This window comes from Spodoptera frugiperda, chromosome 26 (assembly GCF_023101765.2).
Source record: "Spodoptera frugiperda isolate SF20-4 chromosome 26, AGI-APGP_CSIRO_Sfru_2.0, whole genome shotgun sequence".
Taxonomy (NCBI): domain Eukaryota; kingdom Metazoa; phylum Arthropoda; class Insecta; order Lepidoptera; family Noctuidae; genus Spodoptera; species Spodoptera frugiperda.
The window spans coordinates 6,811,374-6,833,587 of record NC_064237.1 but is presented as its reverse complement, the minus strand read 5'-3'; the positions used below and the strand labels follow the sequence as shown (position 1 = coordinate 6,833,587).

General features: G+C 36.1%; 2 protein-coding genes across 2 annotated transcripts; both read right to left on the bottom strand.

Annotated features, from left to right (window-relative positions):
* Nucleotides 1-275: 275 nt before the first annotated feature.
* On the bottom strand, nucleotides 276-21,642 carry LOC118264246 (uncharacterized). The gene is made up of 7 exons (XM_035576690.2): nucleotides 21,355-21,642; nucleotides 10,799-10,928; nucleotides 6,186-6,361; nucleotides 4,436-4,612; nucleotides 2,739-2,836; nucleotides 2,064-2,165; nucleotides 276-1,987 (listed from the first exon to the last, which is right to left on the bottom strand). The coding sequence occupies exons 2-7, from the start codon at nucleotides 10,899-10,901 to the stop codon at nucleotides 1,618-1,620; spliced, it is 1,026 nt and encodes a 341-aa protein (XP_035432583.1). The 5' UTR covers nucleotides 10,902-10,928; nucleotides 21,355-21,642; the 3' UTR covers nucleotides 276-1,617.
* LOC118264244 (dynein intermediate chain 3, ciliary-like) lies at nucleotides 16,814-21,335 on the bottom strand. Its single transcript, XM_035576689.2, has one exon. The coding sequence runs from the start codon at nucleotides 20,203-20,205 to the stop codon at nucleotides 18,475-18,477; it is 1,731 nt and encodes a 576-aa protein (XP_035432582.2). The 5' UTR covers nucleotides 20,206-21,335; the 3' UTR covers nucleotides 16,814-18,474.
* Nucleotides 21,643-22,214: the final 572 nt, after the last annotated feature.

Sequence of the window (22,214 nt, the reverse complement as noted above, 5' to 3'; positions counted from 1 at the left end):
CGCATGTCGGAGCCGGTTCTAGTCTCGGTTTTTGGCAATGTGGGTAGTTATTTTGGATCCTGGATTTTGTTTGTTGGGCTCATTTGGGTACTATACAAGCATGTTTTGTCTGTAATGCTTTTTATGCCTATAATCCTTACAATGACCATAATTATTAGCATAACTATTAATGAATACTTTTAATTAAATTAATAATTCACACCGCTGAGTATCACCGGTGCGTGGTGGGATGGGGAAAATTTATAGGTATCGTAATCTATCGATAAAAAAATTAATCATGAACAAAAATATATTCATCTTTATTAAATTTAACAATCATAAAAGTATTCTAGTTTTCTGTTTATTAACAAATAGGTATTTTCGTTGTCTTCGTGACATTATTTAAACTTATGTATTAGTTTTGTTATTTTATTATTTACACATTTGCTGACTTAATCTAACATAAAGATATATTATTATAGGTTTAGCCCCTGATCTGTCGGCACACAGATTTAAGTAAGACACAATGTATTTTCTTAGATAAAAGGAGTGTTTAGTTCGTGCTAATAACCTAAGTAGGTTAACAAACATATTTGTTTTTCTCTTGTGCATGCGATGTTTGCGAAATATTACTAAATTTTAACATTGTATCATTTTATTGTAAAATGAAATAGCCATATTTACTTATAAATCGCCATTGATAAGAATTCATCTAGTTTGTTTTAATCTATTTAAGAAGTGCGTATGTATTGATAATAATATATAAATTAAACAATATTAGGTACGATGGACACACGGATTCTATAAAAAAACTCTTATTTCGAATTTAGAATTAAAAGTAGCTTCTACATTTTTTTTCGTACGTTTATGGTAGGCACTGTACCTACTTTTGAAGGCCTACTCGTTCGATAGGGCGTGGATACCTAAGCAACTTGTAGGTAACTAGATATTAGGTATCACTAAAGGCCTATAACAGTCGAGGTCAAGATTCCACTTCTACTTAAAATACTACATGTAAGTAAGTAGAGTACGATCGTATCTACATTACACTAGTATGGAAACCTATGTTGAAATATACATTACATTAATACAAATGTAACAGTTTTAATATAACATTAAGATACAATTTAAATATGAGATTCTAAAAAATGTTGCCAAAGTTACAGACATACATTTTGCAATGAATATGCAAATCATAAAGAATTTATTAGACTAGAAAACTATTATACAATCTACTTTGGTTTAAATCTGTCTAAACATAGTTGTTATTTCTGCATAATCTACTTAAAGCATAATACAAATTGCTTAGTTCTTATTTAAATAAATTCTATTCATGATAAATCTGACAATATTTTTATTATATTTTCATTTTACTGCTTCAGCGACGAGACTTAATTTACCTAATTTAGTACTTAGGTACCTACACGTTTTTTCTACGAGACATGTTTTTATGTTTATTTTTCATGTATGATGTAGCAAAGTAAAATGTTTCAGCGGGGAGTAAATGGTACATATTTACAGGGTTGAAAGCACCACTACAAACTTACAGTACCTAGATATATTAAATATACATTAATTATCTTTTATTTTGTACTTGTCAGACTTGGAATGGTGAACCAGGTGCATTAAATTACATGATTAAAGTTCAGTGGTTAGTTCGTCTTGTGGTCGCCTCGACATTTCGAAGAATTCGTCTTCTAGCCAGACACTCTCTCTCCTTACTATCGGTCTTCTCTCCCACGGGTCGGAGAGAACAATGGTCTCTCTTTCCCTCTCTACTTGGGAATAACTGGGTGGTCTTCCTGCGTCACTCCACTCGCAGTCTATATCCTTGTCTAAAATATTACTATCATATGATGTAGGAGAATACGAAGGAGGTTTGAATGTCGAAAAAGATTGCTGGGTTGTCTCCGAATCGGAGCCCTGGCTCGGTGGGGCGGGGAGGAAATTAACTAGCTGGCCTTCTTGTTGCGGACCGACGTTTGTACGGCTGTAGCGCTTCAGAATTCTGTAACAAAGAAAAAAGTTAGCAAAAATAAAAGCATAAGACTAAGATAGACGATTTTATGAAAACAAAAGTGTACCTTTCAGCCCAACTAGCCAGTCGTGGCCACTCATCCGGTACAACAGGCACCTGCTGCTTGTTCAACAATATCAGCAACTTGGCCAAATCGCTCAGGATGCAACTGTAACAGAACTTATTATTAGAATCTACTATCTCGAAGTTCTAAAGTAAATAACACGTTGCAGCGCAGCGTTGAGGCACAGTTTGGAATGTGTTTTTTGTAGGTTAAGTTGGTAGCTCTGTCAACAGAGCGGCTTGCTATGTTATTAGAACTCTGTTGCAAGTGTTGTAACCTCTTTACAGGCAAGTACTCTTTGTACCTTTCCCTGTGCCTTGATAACGTTCCAGAAAAAATGCTGCACAGAAATGTTCCCACGCAGATCTTTGTTTATGTTATGCTTATCGAGTGTGCAACTGAGTATTTACAGACAGCAATGTTTTCTATATTTAGTTCTTGAGATAGATGATATGAATATTTCAATTGGATACACTTGGAATCGGATAAACTCCAGATTTGCAGAAGGTGTATTTAGGTACCCATATTTATGTTTCTTTTAAACATTAACTCGTATGTATTTTCTGGAAGTTTTTAGGCACAAAATCATAAAAAGACCCAAAGAAATACTATAATATAGCAATTCTGTTTGACGAAAAAGATCTAGAGGTGTAATAAAAGTGATTACGGTATGTGTACCTGTAAGCCATTGCAGCATCATTGTTGCCAAGCTGATAAAGCTCGCGTACTTGGTGCCGAGTGTGGTTCAGTATCGCCAACAAGGTGTACGCGTGCGGCTGGAATTAGAAATATACCCGTTTAAAATTTAATTTTAATCGAGTTATTTTATAAAAAACAGGTATCTGGATTTACCTCCTCCGTTACCTAAATGACAATTAAATAACTACTGAACACGTGGTTACAATTTCCATGATTTTTCGGTTGTAAAATCTTCTGAGATTTCTAAATACCACATAAGAGCATAGCAAAAGAAATTTTTTCCTTGGAGCAAAGAGAACTGATTATTAACAAAAAAATAAAAATTGGTTCTTTCTCTTGGTGTTCTTTCTTTAGTCGTGGGATAACCTGTGCCCGTAATACATAGTTCTTAGCATTCCATAATACTTTTGTAATTCTCAACTGGAGCGTATGATGAAATAATATAGAAGAAATGTAGGCTCTCAACACAGTACCCTGTAAAAACGAAATAAGAACGTGTTCGACATTTTGATTGGCCGGCGCGAATGTACCAACCAATAAGAGCGCCGAACGCACTTTTGTTTCGTTTTCGTTCAACGTAAAACAAACTTGTACTAAGTCCTCTGAACAAGCGATCAAAACGTGGGTGTTGATGTCGATAAATCTCCCGATTTCTTAACACAGTAGTACATTATCTTTTTGTCTATCAGATTGGTTCTGTAACTGTCATAATCATTATGTAATTCGATAATTCGGAAGTCCATATCCAATTTCGGATCATCGTTTCGTAACAGATTTCTGCAATCTGTAGTTTATTATTGCTTCATAATTAATTTGTATTAAAATCAACTTTTATATCATATTGAACTTTTGTGAGTAAAAATCATGTGTTGTGAGGAATGCCAGTTAGGGCGCGTTCACATATAACGTCCGTTTTTACAGGATCCGTTTTAACGGATCCGTTGCTACTGGAGGTGATTCAGGGCGAGTTCACATAGAACGTCTATTTGGATCCATTAACCCCGTGCCAAGCCTGGCGCATATCCGATAAACCGATCAGTTACTGTTTTTATCTGCTTTACAAAATCATGTGTTGTGAGGAATGCCAGTTAGACAGGTACAAAAATTTTACACAGACAAAATAATGATATTAATAAATTACTCAAAGCAAAAACAAAAATTTTACACAGACAAAATAATGATATTAATAAATTACTCAAAGCAAAAAATATTGAGGCATTAGATTTCGTCTAAAATATCTAATATCTAATTTCATGAGATAAAAATGAATGTAAAATAGATTGAACCAAATGCTCCAGATTTCGTTACAACTTCAGAAAAGCAATTATGCTAGAGTTATTTGTGTAAACTACTTTTTAATTGGCCCAGATGAGTTTAACATAACGACAGTGATTTATATTCAAATATCAAACCACGTTACAAAGTTGTTCTCACTTTTATAATCTTGTTTTTAAAATGAGATTTACTTTTTTCAATCCCTCGACTATATTTTATTTATACATTTACCTGAGTTATTTCGAAATGAGGCCTCTACGGTTATACCGTGGGTTTATTTTTGTTTGAATTTAATTAACTAAACTTGATGTAGGTACCTTACCTACTTACATAGTCCTATCATTGGAAAAATAACTTTATTTTTTGAGACGTATGGTTTAATTTTGGTTATGTTAACTTACTCGTAAGCAGTCCAGCTGCTTGTGAAATTCCCGTAGTCGAGTATCGTCATCGTGGTGAGTTCGTTGCGGTAGAGGTTGAGGTTGTGCTCGGGACTTATTCCTGCAGCGGGCATAGGCCGCTGCAGCTGCCACCAGAGCGATGCAAGCAGCCACACCGCAAGCAGCACCCACTATCACCTGGTGAAAACAAAAAAGATAATAAATATCTATAAGATACTGAAAAGGAGAAATGGTAGGTAAAAAGAAAAGAAGTATGTAGAATCAATCAGCTACTAGTAGACAGAGGCTTTCTCTTTGAGGAAGGAAATGAGAATGTACAAAGGAATGCCATTCAAACTACTTGGTTCCGCAATAAGTTTATAACTAAGGAAACAATACTATATTCGTTTACAATTCGCATATAATTTTGACAACTTTATTAAGGTAGTATTTATAGCTCGAATACATTTCGGTTTAGTCGAAAATCGTGCGCACGACAACGGCATAATACAAGCTTAGCATGTCGACACCAATTGTCTAGTTGATCCCTCACATCAACAATTTGCCAATAGCTCGGTCGGGACCTTTCAAGTATTAAAGTAGTTGGCAGGAGTCGAGGTCAAACTACGTGCATGAAAGTACCTAAGGGTTGCAAAATTTATGGGAACCGAATAAAGTCGAAATTTCGTAGTGTTTTAACTTTGAGTTTAGTGCGAAATTGGCTCTGAATAAGAAATAAATTTAATGTTATATTGACGTATTTTAATGATACTTTTTGCATTTGCATTAGGTGTTAGTGTAAATAAGTATTTTAAAGTTAAAGTAGTTTTGATAAAGCTTAAAAGGGACGCAAAAAATACGATGCAATGTTCTTAGCAACTGGTCTACTAAAAGTAATATGGTGCTGATATTCTATTATGTACTAGTTGGTTACGTTCAATTGACGCCACTGGCCGCGTAATAGCACCTGCTACTACAAAAGATTCATTTAATATTTATTCATTGTGAACCTACGTGTTTCTATGCTAGATTACCTTTGTAGGTGTTTGACAACAAAACCGTCCTTTCAAGTCAAAAACCGACAACAATTAATTATACGTCATGTGAGTAATGTTACTGTTCAGCCACGAAGAAAAACCCATTTTCTTTTTCTTTTTATAAACTGGTAATTTTTCAGATATTTAGCCCACGCTATTCGTTCCTATTGAATATTCGTTCTTATTTTAAATCGAATAATGTAAAAAAATCGTCCGTTAAATCTTTAATAGAACTGAAATAACGTTTAAACCTGCATTAAAAATAATCATTCCAATTTACAGAACTGCCGATATAGATACTGTACATACATCGTTTGGATGATGATAATTTTATATGATTACGTTGCGTGTATCTCCCATACGGGCCACATCTGTAGCGAGCATTAAAGCTGTTGCATCATAGTGTTTTAATCTGTGAGGCGTTGAACTTTGATTTTGTATTGGCATTTGATTGAGTAGACTAATGCTTTGATGTATGATGTTTATCATTAAAGTCAGATAATATAGTAATTTTATGTCCATAAGTGTCTTATTAAAAGTTATTTTGACTTGCACTTAAAATAAATATTGGTAATGTATGGCAATGTGTCATATTGTTAGAGAATGCCACAGGGTAGTAGTTTAGGCCCCATCATAATATATTGCTAATTTTTTATTTTTATTTAGAGTTCCAATGCTATCTGTGAATTTGTGATTCCAGATTCAGTCGTTGGATTTTAAAAGGAAAAACTTACCTCATTATACGATTGCGCTGGGTAGCACACTCGTCCCATGAGGTGGTCATCATGGGCCCAGGCTTCACGGCTGCCAGCAGGACAGTCATGTGCACAGGTTCCTCCAGGCCAGACCAGCAGGCGAGCACATTTGACGCATCCATCAGCGGCGCAGCGAACGCATTCCGTACCACAACCTAGAAAAAACATAACACATTACCTACTGATTTTTACATGGCACATTTTAAAACTAAATCGATAGACTATAAAACAATGTACTAGAACCATTACAGAGACATGCTAAATTAACTAACAATCACTTTTTAGTCACATACATTAATGGAGAAAAGCTCTTCTAGTTTCGCGACGTCGCCGCATGCAGATGCGGCGACGTCGCGCGACCTAGACTCTGATTTTTATTGCCTGTTACTTCTCGTATGAAATAGTTCTTAGTTCCAGAATCCAGACAGATTTAATTCTTAGTTAACTACATTCATTAAATTTTGGCGCAGAATATTGTAATATCAAAAAACTACATTTTGGAGCAACAAAGAACCTTTTACTACAGAGGCAACGGTGTACAAAAAGTCAGCGCCGCTAGCATACTTTGTGTGCCAGATTTTTTGCCCGTCGTCGTATGCTTTTACTAGAAAGCCTATTTTGCTGAAATAAAATAACTAAGTATTTGCTAATAAAAGTATTGTTAGAATGAGGAAAAACAGTCTGTCGTGTAGCTGTTAATTTTTTGTACTATAGGGATAGTGAAGGAAAAATATTTACAAAATTTTGCACGGTCGCAGCATGAACATTGACTGCCTAGTTGATCTAGTCGCAAGTGCGACTACCACGTTAGCAGTCTCGGATTTTATTCTTAGATTGAATAGTGAAGTTTACTTTATGATCAGTTAAAATTTGCATTTGATTGAAGTATAAAAATCTTTGCAAGTACAAGAACTGTACGAGATTCTTTTTATTTTTTTTGGAAAAGATTGTCTCAAACTTTGATTTTAAGGCGAAGTTTATTGAAGGGAATTTTGCAGGTAGAAAAGTTTTTCCGGCAGCTACTATTATTGTAAAAGGTAATTTCAGTTGCCTTTTACGGTTCGAGAAAGCACACCAAAACGGATCGCGAATTTATTTTAAGTAAAATATTTATGCAGATGTTACGCTGATGTTTTATGTTTTTTTATCCTTTTGAGCTATGTCGATCTCGATACATAGCTTTTAAATCTATTTGAAGCTTCATTAATTTGTATATTCCCTTGTTCTAAATTCTGTGTACCTAACTAACTGCCTAACTTTATACATAATTAGTATTTCACTACCGTCTACAATGATTTCGGCTCGTTCATCAGTCATACATTTCAGAAGTGCTTTTAATTTCTGGATGTATTGATACAAAGGTATTTTTTATACACCATTGACCTACGTAACTCGAAGCTACGACTGGAATATTTCGAATATCTATGCTAATAAATGGTACCACGTTTGGGCGTAATGTATTCATGACGATGCACGACGCTTCGTTCGACTGCTCGATACAAATGCAGACTGGTGAATGTAAAAATTTCACCTCTCCTGCATCACCATAAAAAGTCATTAATGTTTATAATTTATGTCTGTAGCGGGTCAAATAACAGCAGTGACCGAATAAGCTAAAATCGACCGGTATATACGGAACTTATGTAAGAAAATATTATTATTTTTGGTTACGTTGGAAAAGTAGGACATAAAAGCATAAATCTGCATATTATTATTAAAGTAAGTTTACGAGCGGGTTACTTATAACATGGCGGAACATTAAAAAGTTTACCGCTTGCTTTGAAACAAATGAAACAAAGCTCGTCAGCGTCTAAATGTCAAGCTTTAAAGCTCGCTCTTGGCATAAAGTTTAGAGCCTTACTGCTTACTGGTAACATTATACGAAAGTAACTTACGGTACGGGTTCACTTAATTTGCCGTTTCTGAAGCAATGACTTTGAAAACCAATTTATATTCAACTTCAGTGATTTGGATCGTATTTCGATACTTTCCAAAGGGAAAGCGCGCGCAATATGCGATTAGTGCGCTGTTCAATTAACGGGACCGACCGGACGAGTAGACACATTACTGTGTTTTGTTTACTCTACGTTCAGCATTACGTGCATAATGCGACTTCTGTGCACCGACCACTGGCTGCATGATAGCCAATTTCTGAATATCGCCATTTTGGTGAACACACCTAATCAATTAACGTCTATCCGTCCGCCGTTTGGACGCTCAGCGTTGCTGATACCTATTATGACTATATCTGATTTAGGTGGTAGAGTGGGCTTTAGTAGACGTCACAAACTGACGTTGTTTGTAGACATTCAAATGTTATTACCGTTTTATTTGTTTACACTACATACAAAAAGATTACTAAATGATTTGAGAGGAGTACTTCGCCATAGTGAGTGGGACTCAGTGGGAGGTTGTAGGAGGGCTCAGAGGTGGCGCAGTTATTGTGAAAGCAGTATTGGAAATTAATCAAAAAATATTTATGGTACAGCTGTGTGAGTTATTCACGCGCGTGATAAAATACTATTGATTTTAGAGGTATTACTAAAGGTCCCTTATTGTACCGTCGTATATGTACATATAAGTACCTAATCCGAGTATGTATTTAGTATTTATTTCGAAAGAATGCGTCGGAGTCCTGATTTTGGCGAGCCTTTTCGATTTATAGCCGAAAATTATACGTTTCGCTCAGTACAACCATAGTCCCGATACCCGTCTATAGGAATTAATCGACACATATTTCGTAGAAATCCATTTATGCACAAAAATCTCCGAATATTAAACTTCCATCTTTTTTATTATGACGCTTCTTCGAACTCGAAGTTATTTATTTCAGTACAGTCCAACTATAAAAAGTCAGCGTCATCGCTGATTGGTGAAAATGTTCAGCTTCATTACTGTTTACTTAATTAGCATAAAATATATGCGAACATTGATATTGTTTGTACGATTGTGTAAAAATAGTGCAGAAATAAGAAATTGGAAATCTTGTAGATCTATACATTTCTTACCGTGTTATAGTTCCCATCGACTGACATCACAATGTTTCGAAAGTTCTCTTAATCAATTAATGTCTTTCATAAATTGTGGTGACGTCATTTTTGCTTCAATCAGCTGCAATTGACTTATTAGTGTGAGAATGGTTCGAAGTGAGATTCCGCGAGAAATAAAAGAAATGTTCAGTATTTGACACATTACTTCATAGAAACCTATGACACTATTTCATATAAGCGTGCAAATACTTATAATGAAATAGTGCATATGATGATGTATACATTATGGTACGGAAGGACAAAAAGATATCCTGATGTCCTCACATTTAAAAAAAGCTTAATTTACATTTGTATTGAAACACGCGCATTGTATCGAACGTCTCTGATCAAAACCACATACATTGGCAGTCATTATTTAATAATCATTTGACTAACTAAACAGTTTAATTGCATGTATTGTTAACGCATGTTTAGAAAATCAATTACAAGACAAAAAAACACGATGGAATAAAAAAGTGCTGAAAAAAGGCTTTCGCTTGTACATCGCGTGAGCTACAATCGTGACAAGTCCACTTTGTATGAAAGGTGTTAATTCCTCATGCTTAACACGACAATTAAGGTAAGTAGGTTCATATCCAAGCGATGTATTGATAATTTATAATTTGTTAGAGAAACTCTGAGTTTATGGTCAATTCATCGTGTTTTTAATTACTTAGTGCTAAGATAAGTAACACTTTAGGATATATCCGTTTTCAAGTTAATGCCCATTTTATTACTGACATTTTATAGATTAAATATTTAATGTGATTGTAATAAATACATGTTATAAAGTTTTGTTTAACTGGTGAAAGTAGGTGTTACGTACTTGCACATCTGTCTATTCCTTAATGGAATAAAAGGCGCGATGCAAGTTCTAGACATTTTAATTATCGTAAGAAAAATAATACTTAAGATACCAATAATATAAACTATACAGATTTATTTTCGATTTACTCGTTTTTCTAAAACGATGACTCGCAGCAATACTTAATCACTTGTCTTATTGTTAAGAAATACACCCACTTTAAATTATAGTGAATCGTTACTAAGTATTTTAGGTTAATTAATCTTGAAGTGATTAATGATAACAAGGGTTAGTCCTTGGTTCATATTTCATCTCGCCATTATACAGGTCTCAACGATGAATGTCTAGATATTCGATGCTGATGGACGCGCAAATTAATCTCGGACCAAATAGAGTTTCTGTACTATATGCGCCGTAAAGTTTTAGTTATGTGGCAGTTCTGGCAAGTGAAATGTATGTTGTATTATTAGCGTTGAATAAATATTTGTTTTGTTAGCGTAATTATTTTTTGGTTTTTCAGAAATATAGCCCCATATTTGCATATTATTTAAGTCGCGGGGTGCGTTTACTAGCACATAAACTCCACATACACATAACATCCAAACCCTGGGCGTATTAATGAAATCGATTCTCGACTGACTTTTTTACCGAAATCTACAAACAGATTAGGGTTAATGTGATTGGCCATTATATTCTATACACTAATTCAGCGCTCCTATTGATTCTCAAAGAAGGGAAGTAGTCCAGGACTCACTCACGTGTGTCGTTGATGGCAGGGGGCGCGTCCGCCGGCCGCAGCTGCGCCGCCGCTGAGCTCGCCGTCACCAGCACCGCCATCGCCACCAGTGCCGCGCACGTCATCGCACACCGCTACTCATCCTGACTTCACTGTGGAACAAACGTAGTATGTTATTGTATGTGGAAACTGCTTGCGGTGCTATTTGTGGAGTATAAAACATTTGTTACCATCCCAATGTGGGTGTCGTAACATAAGAGCCCACTAAGGGACCTCAAATTTAACACTCTGCGGGCAGCAGCGTTCTCTGATAAACCTGAACCTTTTAAACTTCCTATTAAATCTTCTATTCATGTCTATAATTAAACAACGCTCTCTTATCTCCTATTCATGTGTGGAAAGAGGCATTTGAGACAGCTAAAGGCTGGAGATGATAATGATAAACGGATAAAAAACTACGCACAAGGCCACATATCACCCAATTGCTAAAACTTTTTTATGGAATAGGAGGATCACCTGATGGTAACCGATCAGCGCTGCTCATGAACACTCGCAACACCAGAGTAGTCGCAGCTACATTACGACATAAAATCAAGAGTCGACACAAAAACGGTTTCTATTTACTAACAAGAAGTCGATCGAAGTTATGTGTGAATTTCGTAGCTAATTACATTCCATACAAGTAGTAAGAAGTAGTAAGGCGTTGGTATTGACGCCTACGTGCAATGTATTTACATTTTCCCAACGTCAACGTGTACAACTTTCACAGAATGACAAGCGGCTATGTTGTGTTGACTGTGTTTAGTTCGTTGTTCTATACATAGCGGCCATTTAATAGAATGCAACGGGCATTTAAAGTCAACAAGGTAAGCAATGGCCTTCGAATAGCTTATGAAATCTACATAAACAACAGTTATTATGTGAAAATTATGTTGTTTATACGTACTTAAGTATAATTAGGTCAAATAAAAATGAAAGAAATAGGAACTGACAGAAATAATATGCGCAAAAACTACGTACAAAATGTAGGTCTGTATTAATATTCCATTTCTTGTAATCATTTCTACTAGATTGGACGAAAGAAAATAATGTTTTTGATTCATTGTTCCCTGTTTTTCTACACATTAAGCCATGATATTCGATAAATTATTTATAAATAACGTTATACGGCTGTTGGATTCGCATACAGAAATAATATTTGCACGATTCCGTGATGTTTCGGTTCTGCGAGCGTAAAATTTATATTTATTAATGCACTCATGGTACACTAATTAAATTGTTTGATTAGTTTTGTTCATTTAGTATTAGAAAACGTACCTATAATTTCAGAATGTTTATAGAATAGTCTGTAAACATATTCTAAGTAAGGCTAATTATTTTTCTTTTGGAGCTTAAACAAGTAATACATACAAATATTCTCTTATGTTAAACGGTTTTAATGGGCTTGTTATGTATGGTTATCAAAATTAAGAGTGTGTACCTACCTCACATAGATCGGACGTCAGGAAGGGGTTAAATGCCAGTTACTAAAGACCCAAAGTTACAAACAGTCAAGCTGCTAGCTAAATTTAAAAGTAATTTTGCATGGAAGTCAAATAAGTTTATTCATTAAAATAATTTAATATGTATAATGTGACGTATAAAATATTTAAAATATTTCTATAATCATTGTTATGTGCCGGTACGGGAAAATTTTGTCCATTAATTTAGTAGCTACATTTAGGTACAGTGACATTAAACATTCAAATCACTCTGAAATATGAGTATTTAATTATCAGGCTATATTGTATTGTATTCGAACACTATTGACTTGTTGGAAAATGTTACATAGTACACTACATTACTAGTTGTGGAACACTATAACATTTGTTTTTTTATCGTACCTATAAGCCAGTAAACGAGAAGACGGATTACCTGATGGTTAGCAATCGCCGCCGCTCATGGACACCCGAAACACCAGAGGCGTTACAAATGCGTTGCCCGTTAGGAATTTAAGGGTTGTTGGGGAATCGGGGATTGTGAAGGTTGAGAAGGGGGGTAATTGGGCCTCCGGTAACCTTAGTTACACAACGGCAACGCAAGCGTTGTTTCACGTCGGTTTTCTGTGAGGCCGTGTTATAGAGAATAGAGTTAGTTTTAGAGAAAAGATACTTACTTCAGAGAATTGATAGAGTACCAAGAAGCTTTGTAACCAGCTTTATTAACTTCACTATAACTGTTTTTATGACATCACCTTTGTGAGAAGCACGCAACGTTACTTGAATTTGAATATTCTGCGTTTATGTGTAACTTAAAACCACATATATAGTTTCTTTGTTATGACATGGCTCGTAATGTCTAAAACAAACGTAAAAAAGACAGTTAAGTCGTAATCGTAACTTTGTAATGATCAAACGAGAAATGTGCCTTAATGTGCAACTTGCGTTTAATACGAGTAATTCACTGAATGGATTCCGCTCACGCAAATCCGCGTATAAACTTTCACTATGCCGATGACGTATTAAATATGTAATGTTCGCAATGACTATCATCTACAGCAATCATTATCCGTAACGGGTTTTAGATAGCTCTCTTTACAACTCACGATCTTCGACTGAAGCCCCGAAATGAGTAATGTATTTTTAGACCGTCCGTGTTGTAGTAATGACGAAATCAATTCATTCTTTCATTTAATTCGAGTCACAATATGATATTGTGATCTTAATTTTGATTAGTAATCAATAGATACTCTATTGTGTTGTTTGTCAATACGAAATTGTTTGGAAAAGCGCTTGGGTACGTAGTTAGGTACTGTCATAATACTTAAGAACAAACACTATTGGAAAATTATGACATCGCTCCTAAAATATTGATGTTCAATTATGAACCCAGGTGTTCTTTTCGAAGAGTTCGATCATGTCTGGTATAACAAATTACTGAAAAAAGACGATTTATTTATTAGTCCCGGTGCTCAACAACTCCAACAAGACGGTAATCATTCTGCAAATCGAATTAGGAATTGATCGGCGTTTCTAAGCATATTGATTAATAAATATTAATTTTCAAATGTGTGCGTAAACGATTTAATTGGTATGTCCAAAGTACGTAGCTACGCAAGTACAATGTAGGTATAAAATCTAAAGACATATTCATCAAGATAAATGAGTGCGTTCACATTTTGCGAATAGTCAGAAAACAAGAACAAGTTTTTATTCCATATACAGACATATTGTACGTGTAATAATAACGAAATCCTTATAACGACGCGTTGGTCGAAGACTGGTGAGTCACGTAGTATTATTACAAGCTGGCTAATGTCCTGTTGTACAAAAAATCCGTGCCTTAATTAAATCGTTTGGTCATGTGCGATGTGGGTCAGACGGTCCCGTCCGACTGTCTCGGCGTAACAGTACGACGAGTTTGCAAATCAGTTGACATTGGCATTCGATACCCGCTTCTGATCGAGCCACCGCCCTCAAGCCACGTGTTTACAATATTTATGTACAGCATGCTAATTTTATATAGCTACGAAATTAGGTTTTATTAACGAATCTTGTATACCTATATACCTCACACGGTGAAGTTGTTCCGATACGCATCGATGTATCGGTCAGTTATAAATCAACAGCTTTCTAATTTGATTGGGCAGATCAGTATGCCTGAATGTTTGATAAGGCTTTGGTAATAAATAGCTGAGTGGCATTAGCTCGATCAATCATGCATTTTAGTACGGCGATTGTTGAGCCAGGGGTGCTCAACAATTTCTAACCTGGAATGCGTGATCGGTTTAGTGTGACGTAGGTTGCCAATTTATACTGATGTGTCATCCTTATTAGTCATGGGAGATGTTAGAGAGATCTGATGTTAAGCATTAAGGAAATTCAGTAGCTAAGACTTAGTAGTAACCATATAAGGAAGAAATAATAACAGTAAAGTTTTGTAAAAAACAAGTTTGACAAGCCCCACTGCTTCGTTGGTTCTTAAAGAAAAAAATTAAACACCTAACGATAAAAGTTCGTCCTAAGTTTAGTCTTCTTCGAAACGGACGACTCACCTCGAACAATCCAAAATAATAATTTCAGGGTTATCGCTATCTCAGGTAAGGTGAAGGAAGGTTAAAGAATTGATGTTCCCAACTTTTGTACGAAACTCTGAAGCAAGTCACGATCGCGTGCCAGCCTTTCTTATAATTGTAGTGCGTGCAAAAAGTACGTATTAATAATATGTACAGACAACAGCACATCAACTTACCCCTTTCCATCAAATTTCTTTATTCAATTATTAACTTAATATCAAAACGATAAAGTTGAAAATCTAATAAAGGAGTTTGACAGATTGGAGTATGTTCATCTGCCATCGGCTGTATCTACTAGGTGTAAATGAACTGACGAAGAGTTAGTGAACTTACATCGAAATGGCAGACCACACGTGTAGTTTATAGGGACGATAAATCCCGAAATAGGTCTTATATTTTTTGTATATTGTTTCAGTATCCATATGGCGCTATCATTATTATCTGTCCTAGATATTTTATGTTAGTGTTTTAGCATTTACTGTAAGTAGTTCATATTTTGGCTAAATGAGGATAAAAGTTTCTGATAAAAATGATTTATTATAAGATATTATGAGGTTAATGAAATAATGCTCAGTGTAATGACGGTATAAGTAGCTACTTAGTATAAAATGAAAAGCTGCATAGTTAATCTTTGCTCGTTTATCTTAGCAATTTACTTATACGTAAAGAGAAAACCGTAGCCTTTAAATTTGCTTGAAAATTGAGGTTTATATGTATATAGGAATTTATTATTATGAATGCTTAATTAAATGGTGACCATGAATTATTTACCTAGAACTACGAGTAACATACATACATACATACATATCGTCACGCCTTTGATCCCCGAAGGGGTAGGCAGAGGTGCACATTATGGCACGTAATGCCACTGTGTACACCCACATTTCACAATTTATATTGTAAGTCCCATGTAATAGGTGGTGAGCCTATTGCCATATACCGGGCACATTTCCAGACTCCGTGCTACCACTGAGAAATTTTCGAAAAACCGAAAAAAGCCCAGTAATACTTTGCCCGACCCGGGAATCGAACCCGAGACCCCTTGCCCGGCAGTCGCACTTGCAACCACTCGGCCAACGAGGCAGTCAGTATACCAGTAACATACTTTCCAATAATTGAGTTTATACTTGTAACGTGAATCTGTTTTAGTATCTGCAAATTAAAATACTATCAACGTTATCACGAATTAAATAAGAGCTATTATTTATCAAACGTTTCAAGATTACCTGTAGATGTGTGGATTAATCGAAATAAATACTTGGACTACCATAAATTGTTATTAACTAAACGATGGTTAATACAATAAGCTCACATTTGCGTGTTAGTACGAGTAATATATTTATGTATACTAGATCGTATCTAATAATCACTTCTGACTAAGCAAACGTTATGAAACACTAGGCGCCACTAATGGCTTCGAGCACGCCTAGGTTCTACATAGTACCTAGATTCTAGATTCTAGACCCAGCTGTTACCTTCACGTTTACTTATTAGTATTTTATGGGTAAGGAAATAGCTCCCATTTTGGTAATACTAGAGGAAGTCACGAATATGTTGTTAGTGAGTAAAAAATTACGTAAGTACATTTTTATGGTATAAGCTGGTGAACGAGCAGGCGGATCGGTAATTTATCGCCACCGGCATTGGACACCCGAAACAGCAAAGGCCTTTTGGAGGTTAGCAATTTAAGTGTTTATTTATTTAACTTTTTGCAACTTTATGTATAATACAATCTTACAAGTGTTGTTGGGGAATCAGGGATTGGGCAGGGAGGTAATTGGGCTTCTAGTAACCGTGGTATCACACCGGCCGAGCTGGCTCATCCGTGCATGGCTCTCTCAAGCTTAAAATGTTGGATTATTTTTAACATAATCACTATAAAACTGCAATATAATGTCTAATAACTGAGATTTAAAGCTTATAACATGAATGTAGTTTATAGTAATAAAATTAGTCTATATCGATTCAATCGTAGGTAATGATTAAGAACGGTATTTTAATACCTAAACAGTACGTAAACGTGCAGCTACATTTTAGAAGCATAAAATATATTAAGTATGGAATATTGATTTTCATTTTTTTACCGACCACGTTGTATAACAAATACTTTATCAATCGATTTTTAACACAATTACTAACTTATATAAAGTTGATTTTCCTTTAGACCGTACAATTCTTTATGGTTATAATTTGCAGAAACGAAACGAACGTAGCAATCATAATCGATCCAGTATAATGTACGCAGGTATTTATAATCTGTGGTTAGTTATACTTGTATAGCAGTGAGTCTATCGCACTTATTATTTAGATATGCACAGGTACAATTTATAGGCACATATAATATTATGTTCTGCGCTATTTGTACGTACTGAGGTCTGGATTGCTAGACATTAACCTACATAGTCGAGGTACTCAACGCATTCCTCGTTAATCTCAGTATCGTACTTAAGATGAACGTTAAAATATATCCAGTACTTTTGTAACAAATTAGATTACCTAACTAATTACTAATTAACATTTTACTACGATGTTTCAGGAACACGTTTAGATACTTAAGCAATTTTGCTAAGATATCTTTACTTTTGAAGTTTGTAGTTGTTTGAAGTTTCTAATTAAATAATTAATTTGAAAGTTTGGAAAAGGTTGCGTAAGATGTTCCTGCCGTGGATATCGGTCGCAGCTTGGATCATACACCCGGCCATATTTTAACTTGAATGTGCTGATATAAAAAGCAAATATTTGTAGGCACGTTGAATGGGATCGAGGCTGGCATGCTCGGTGCGTGCGCCTGCGCCTGGAGTGGTAAGTACCAAGCGGTGAAAGTTGCCGGTGACGCACTTTTGTATTCACGCAACTCACGAGGCTCGAGTAATTTACGCCACCATTCTAATGAGAGCTCCCCCGCCTCTCTTATTAATTCATCAGATATGTTCACAAAGGGGCATCTCTATTGAAATCTGACGGCTCACGTTAGATTTGTCGTTTTGTACAAATCGGCGGTCATGGCCCTTGCTGCCGAGCCACCGGATTTGCTGTGAGACATGCGGGCTTCTCGATACTAAACATCCGGGACTGCTGTTCTTGTAAATTGTAAACATGTTACTCTACATGACAGACAAAATTATATTTCCGCTTACTTATAACCTGTAGTTAATATTCAATCACTAACAAGCAGTAATCTCTTTGTTAGCTACTCAGTCAAGCCGTGTACAAAGCGTTTATGCCAGTAAGCCTCCGAGTCACTTCAATAATACATGAATCAGTTATTTCACAAAGGTTACGGACTAAGGTTGTGGCATTTTATAAACATTAAACATCTCATATCGTTCCTAGGTACCTACATACCGTGAAGTAATTCATTTTCTCCGTTTATTCTTGAGTCAGGTGTGGTTTTATAAATACACGTTTGAAGTAAGATAAAGTTTTAAGTATGTGATAAAAATACTCATTCGTTCTTTGGTAGACAACCGAGCGATAACCATTTTGCAGACCAAGTTCTTCTTGACTACTCAAAATTAACTTACGCGACCAGATTATTTTTGGACATTAATTTGATGAAAACTTATATAGCAGAATATATTTAATTAAACAACATGTGTACGTATTATTAGTAATACAAGCATTAATTTATTAAGGAAAAGTAACTATCCACCTTCTTGGTCGGAATTTACGTCCATGTTTTTTAGTTCCTCTTCGACAATTCGAAAATATTCTTCTTGAGTCATTTGGTCCAATTCTTCCTCATCAGTAATTTCCTCTGGTATTTCATTAGCTAATCCTTCTTCCTCAGCTCTGGCTTTCAACCGAATTTCCTTTACACGATTGTCTAGTATGTGTTCTCGTTTGGTTTCTCGTTCATAAACCTGACTCATAAGTACCTTATCACGATTCCCCGGTATTGACATATTTTCTGACAGGTGCAGTAAGTATACAGATCCTTTACAGTCTCCAATAGCTACTGATTCCCCGCCCGAATGAGGTGACAATCTCGTAAGGCCATGTTTAGATACATGGAGAGTCATTACTGGCTCCTTATATTTACGCAATAGATCCCAGTAATAAAAGAAGCCACCGGAACAAATCGACATGTAAGACGAAAATCTCAAAGGAGCCCAAGCGGCATCAGACACTAAATGGTTATAAGGCCGTGCTACAATGATAGGTTCGGTGCGAACTTCCTCGCTCCACACCTTAACCGTGTAATCTCCACACGTCAAAAACATTCTAAATGTACAAGGACTTCTTTCTACGGCTTGTATAGATCCATCATGGGCGTTCCAATAGGAAACTAAAATATCGCTATGACTTCTTCCCATGCGATTTGCATTAATTACTAAACCAGTTTCGGTTCCGCAAAGGAATTTCGTTGGCAAGCCGTGATCAAATTCCAACGCACTTACTCCCTCTGCGTTGTTTAGACCGGGTTTTTCTGATGCTCGGTATCTAACTGACATTGGTAACTGATCTAGAGGATGAGAAAGGTTGCGTAGATCCCACCAAAGACACTGTCCATCGGATGAGCCAGTAAAGAATTCAGACTGTGTGCGAGAATGTATGAAAAGTAGTGATGTTACTCCTTCGCGATGTGAATTGTAGACAGAGCTAGATGACACAGCTGCTTCGCCTACACGTACATCGAATACATTAACGATGCCTTTTTCGAGGCCGCAAATTAACAGTTCAGGATTTGAGGGAGAACACGCTAGTTGCCAGCAAGGGTATTCAGGTTTAAGAACGTACACTGGTTTTGTTTGTCTGTGAACATCCCATATAAAACAATCATTAATCTTGTTTAGCTCTGGTTCTGGCATGCATGTTTTGAAACAGTAAGCAACCGCTAGTTTAGCACGTTTTTCATTTGTCCACTTGACACACGATATGGGTCTTTGCTGTTCGTCGCGGAACACGTTAGCGATTCGTATGTCATATTTTTCTACAGGTTTCTGCTCGGCCATTTTACCATAATATGTTTCGTACATTTCAATGGCATTGTTTTGGTCTATACAGTGGAACAACGACGTTGACAAGTTTTGTACGGACTGTATGTAGTTATCTTCGTGCATAATTCTGCGACGATGTCTTTGAACATGATCCTCGTTGTAAGGGTTGACTTCTCTAGGCCAGCCACCCTCGGTATGGTTTACGCTTTGTTCGTGGGTTTTTAACAGTGGCGTGTTTGTCGTATTTTCGGATGCACAGTACGTTGCTTGTACTTCACGGTGCACTGGATTACGTAGCATGTATTGCTTTTGATCTTCTTCGTTAGGATAAATCGAGTCCAGCATGGTGGCTGGTACCATCTGAAACAGTGGTTCCCTACCGAAATTCTTTCGTAATTTTGTGTATTCAAATGTCCATTTTACGTAGGAAGACATTATAAAACGTTTTTAAACACGTTTTTGAACAAAATTGTTGTTATTAAGTCACAATTTCGCGACTGTCAAACGTATGTTTATTGAATCAGTACGACCATGGCATTAAATGAATATTGATGACAGAATTAAACAATATCGAGTAGGTAAGAAAACGTCATGATTGTCTGAAAACACATGTGTCCTTGTTTGGTCAACAAGTTGTTTTCTGTGATCTTACTTGATATCATTAGTAGTGACGAGTTCTGATAACAGTGTGATAATGTTATTTTGCATCGTGCAAGCTTATGCAATGTCACACTTAGGGACTCATCCCGCCAGGTAATAAGTTGGAGTACCATTGTTCTTTTTTATTTGCTCGCAGTTAAACAACACTTTTTTGTGTCGACCCTAAAGGATTCATAAAACATTTTTACCACTTTCTATAGGTCTAAGTAAATCGCCCAGGCTTTGTTTGTCGTATTGTTTCCTGTAGCTCGGGCTTGCTTCGTACCAGGAAGTGTCGTAACCACATTGTTGGAGGTAAGGAGTTATGCGGTCCACATTAATATGCATCGAGTCCATATGGCAATGGCTACGTATGTGCGAGAGGTGAGACGACTCTCGATGTTACGCGGTTACGCCTTTATGCTGATTCAGTCTACTTATTCCAGTTTCAATAACGCTTGTTTTAATAAATTATTACGAAACTAGAGAACCGCGGCTTGCTATGTGCAAATTCTAATTACTTGGAAATGTAAGACATCAATTTATTTAGTATTGAATTCTAGTTCGTCTCAAGGTTGCTAAGTGACGGTTTTTTGTTTGTGCATTATTTTTCGTTAAGTACTCGTACTAATTAAGTTTTCTTGATCGAGATAATAAATCATTCAATTAGGTGTTCATGTGCTGGTTTTCATTTGATTATTTATTGCTGTTAATGTATCATTATTTATTAAAGTGCCGTGTAGGTTGCAGTTGATTCAATAATTATAATTGATGATTCTAATTAAACATTAAATCGAGTTTGAGTGGAATATTATGTTCTAAAATAAAAAGAAAATTTGTACACATGTAGTCACAAAAACAACAGAAATGCATTGCGAATATGTATTGTCCGCTAACAATGTCAACGAACCCATAAATATAATAATAAAAAACACACTTCCTTACCATAAAAATGCAAACGTCTTCCATAGTTATCGAACAATCACATTGATATCTGTCACTTCACATCATTGTAATTTTGTTAATTCAGCATTGGTAACATAGATGGTATAGTACACTGTCACGAATTGGCACAACTCACAACACTAGTTTGCGTCACGATTAGAAATTCGAATTCGGCGGTTGGAGGCGCGCGCGCAGCACGCTCGTACGGATGAACGTCTCAGCGGTGACTGGCGCGCGTGACGGCGACTGGAAGTACGCAGAAAGAACTCAGGTTGTCGAGTACTATGACTGGTTTGGTTCAACCGTAGCTCAATTGATGTGTTGACTGATGGCTATACTGCAACCTAGGATAGCGTTGACAGTACCTCCGGTAGGTCGCTCCGTGCGATACGACCTCGCCCTTTTTCAACTTTCGATATTATGGTGCACTAAGTTGACTCACAGAGTATTTCAAATGTCAAGGATTCATTCATTCTGATATTTGAAGAAACAAAGGCTGGTTCCAGTTTGTTTTTAAATCAATATTTGATTTTATTGTTTGTTTTGAATTAAGGCTTTCGTTTAGTACAGGAAATTATCAAATAACCTTAAGTGAAAAAGGTTAATGTTTTGTAAATGATTAATGATTTGCGAAAATTGCGAATAGGATCTAAAAAGTAAAGGAGGTGAAACTGAGTATCTGGAAAAGTGTAGAAGTGGGTATGGGGTGAAGTAGGTAATGACCGAGTCACGACATTGTTGTTAGTGGAAAGCGGTAAGCTCAAGCGCGCACGTGGTATACTGGTATAGGTACCATACAGCAGACACCAGACACCAGGCCGCGCTCCTGTTAATAGACACATACATACTTCACTATTGGT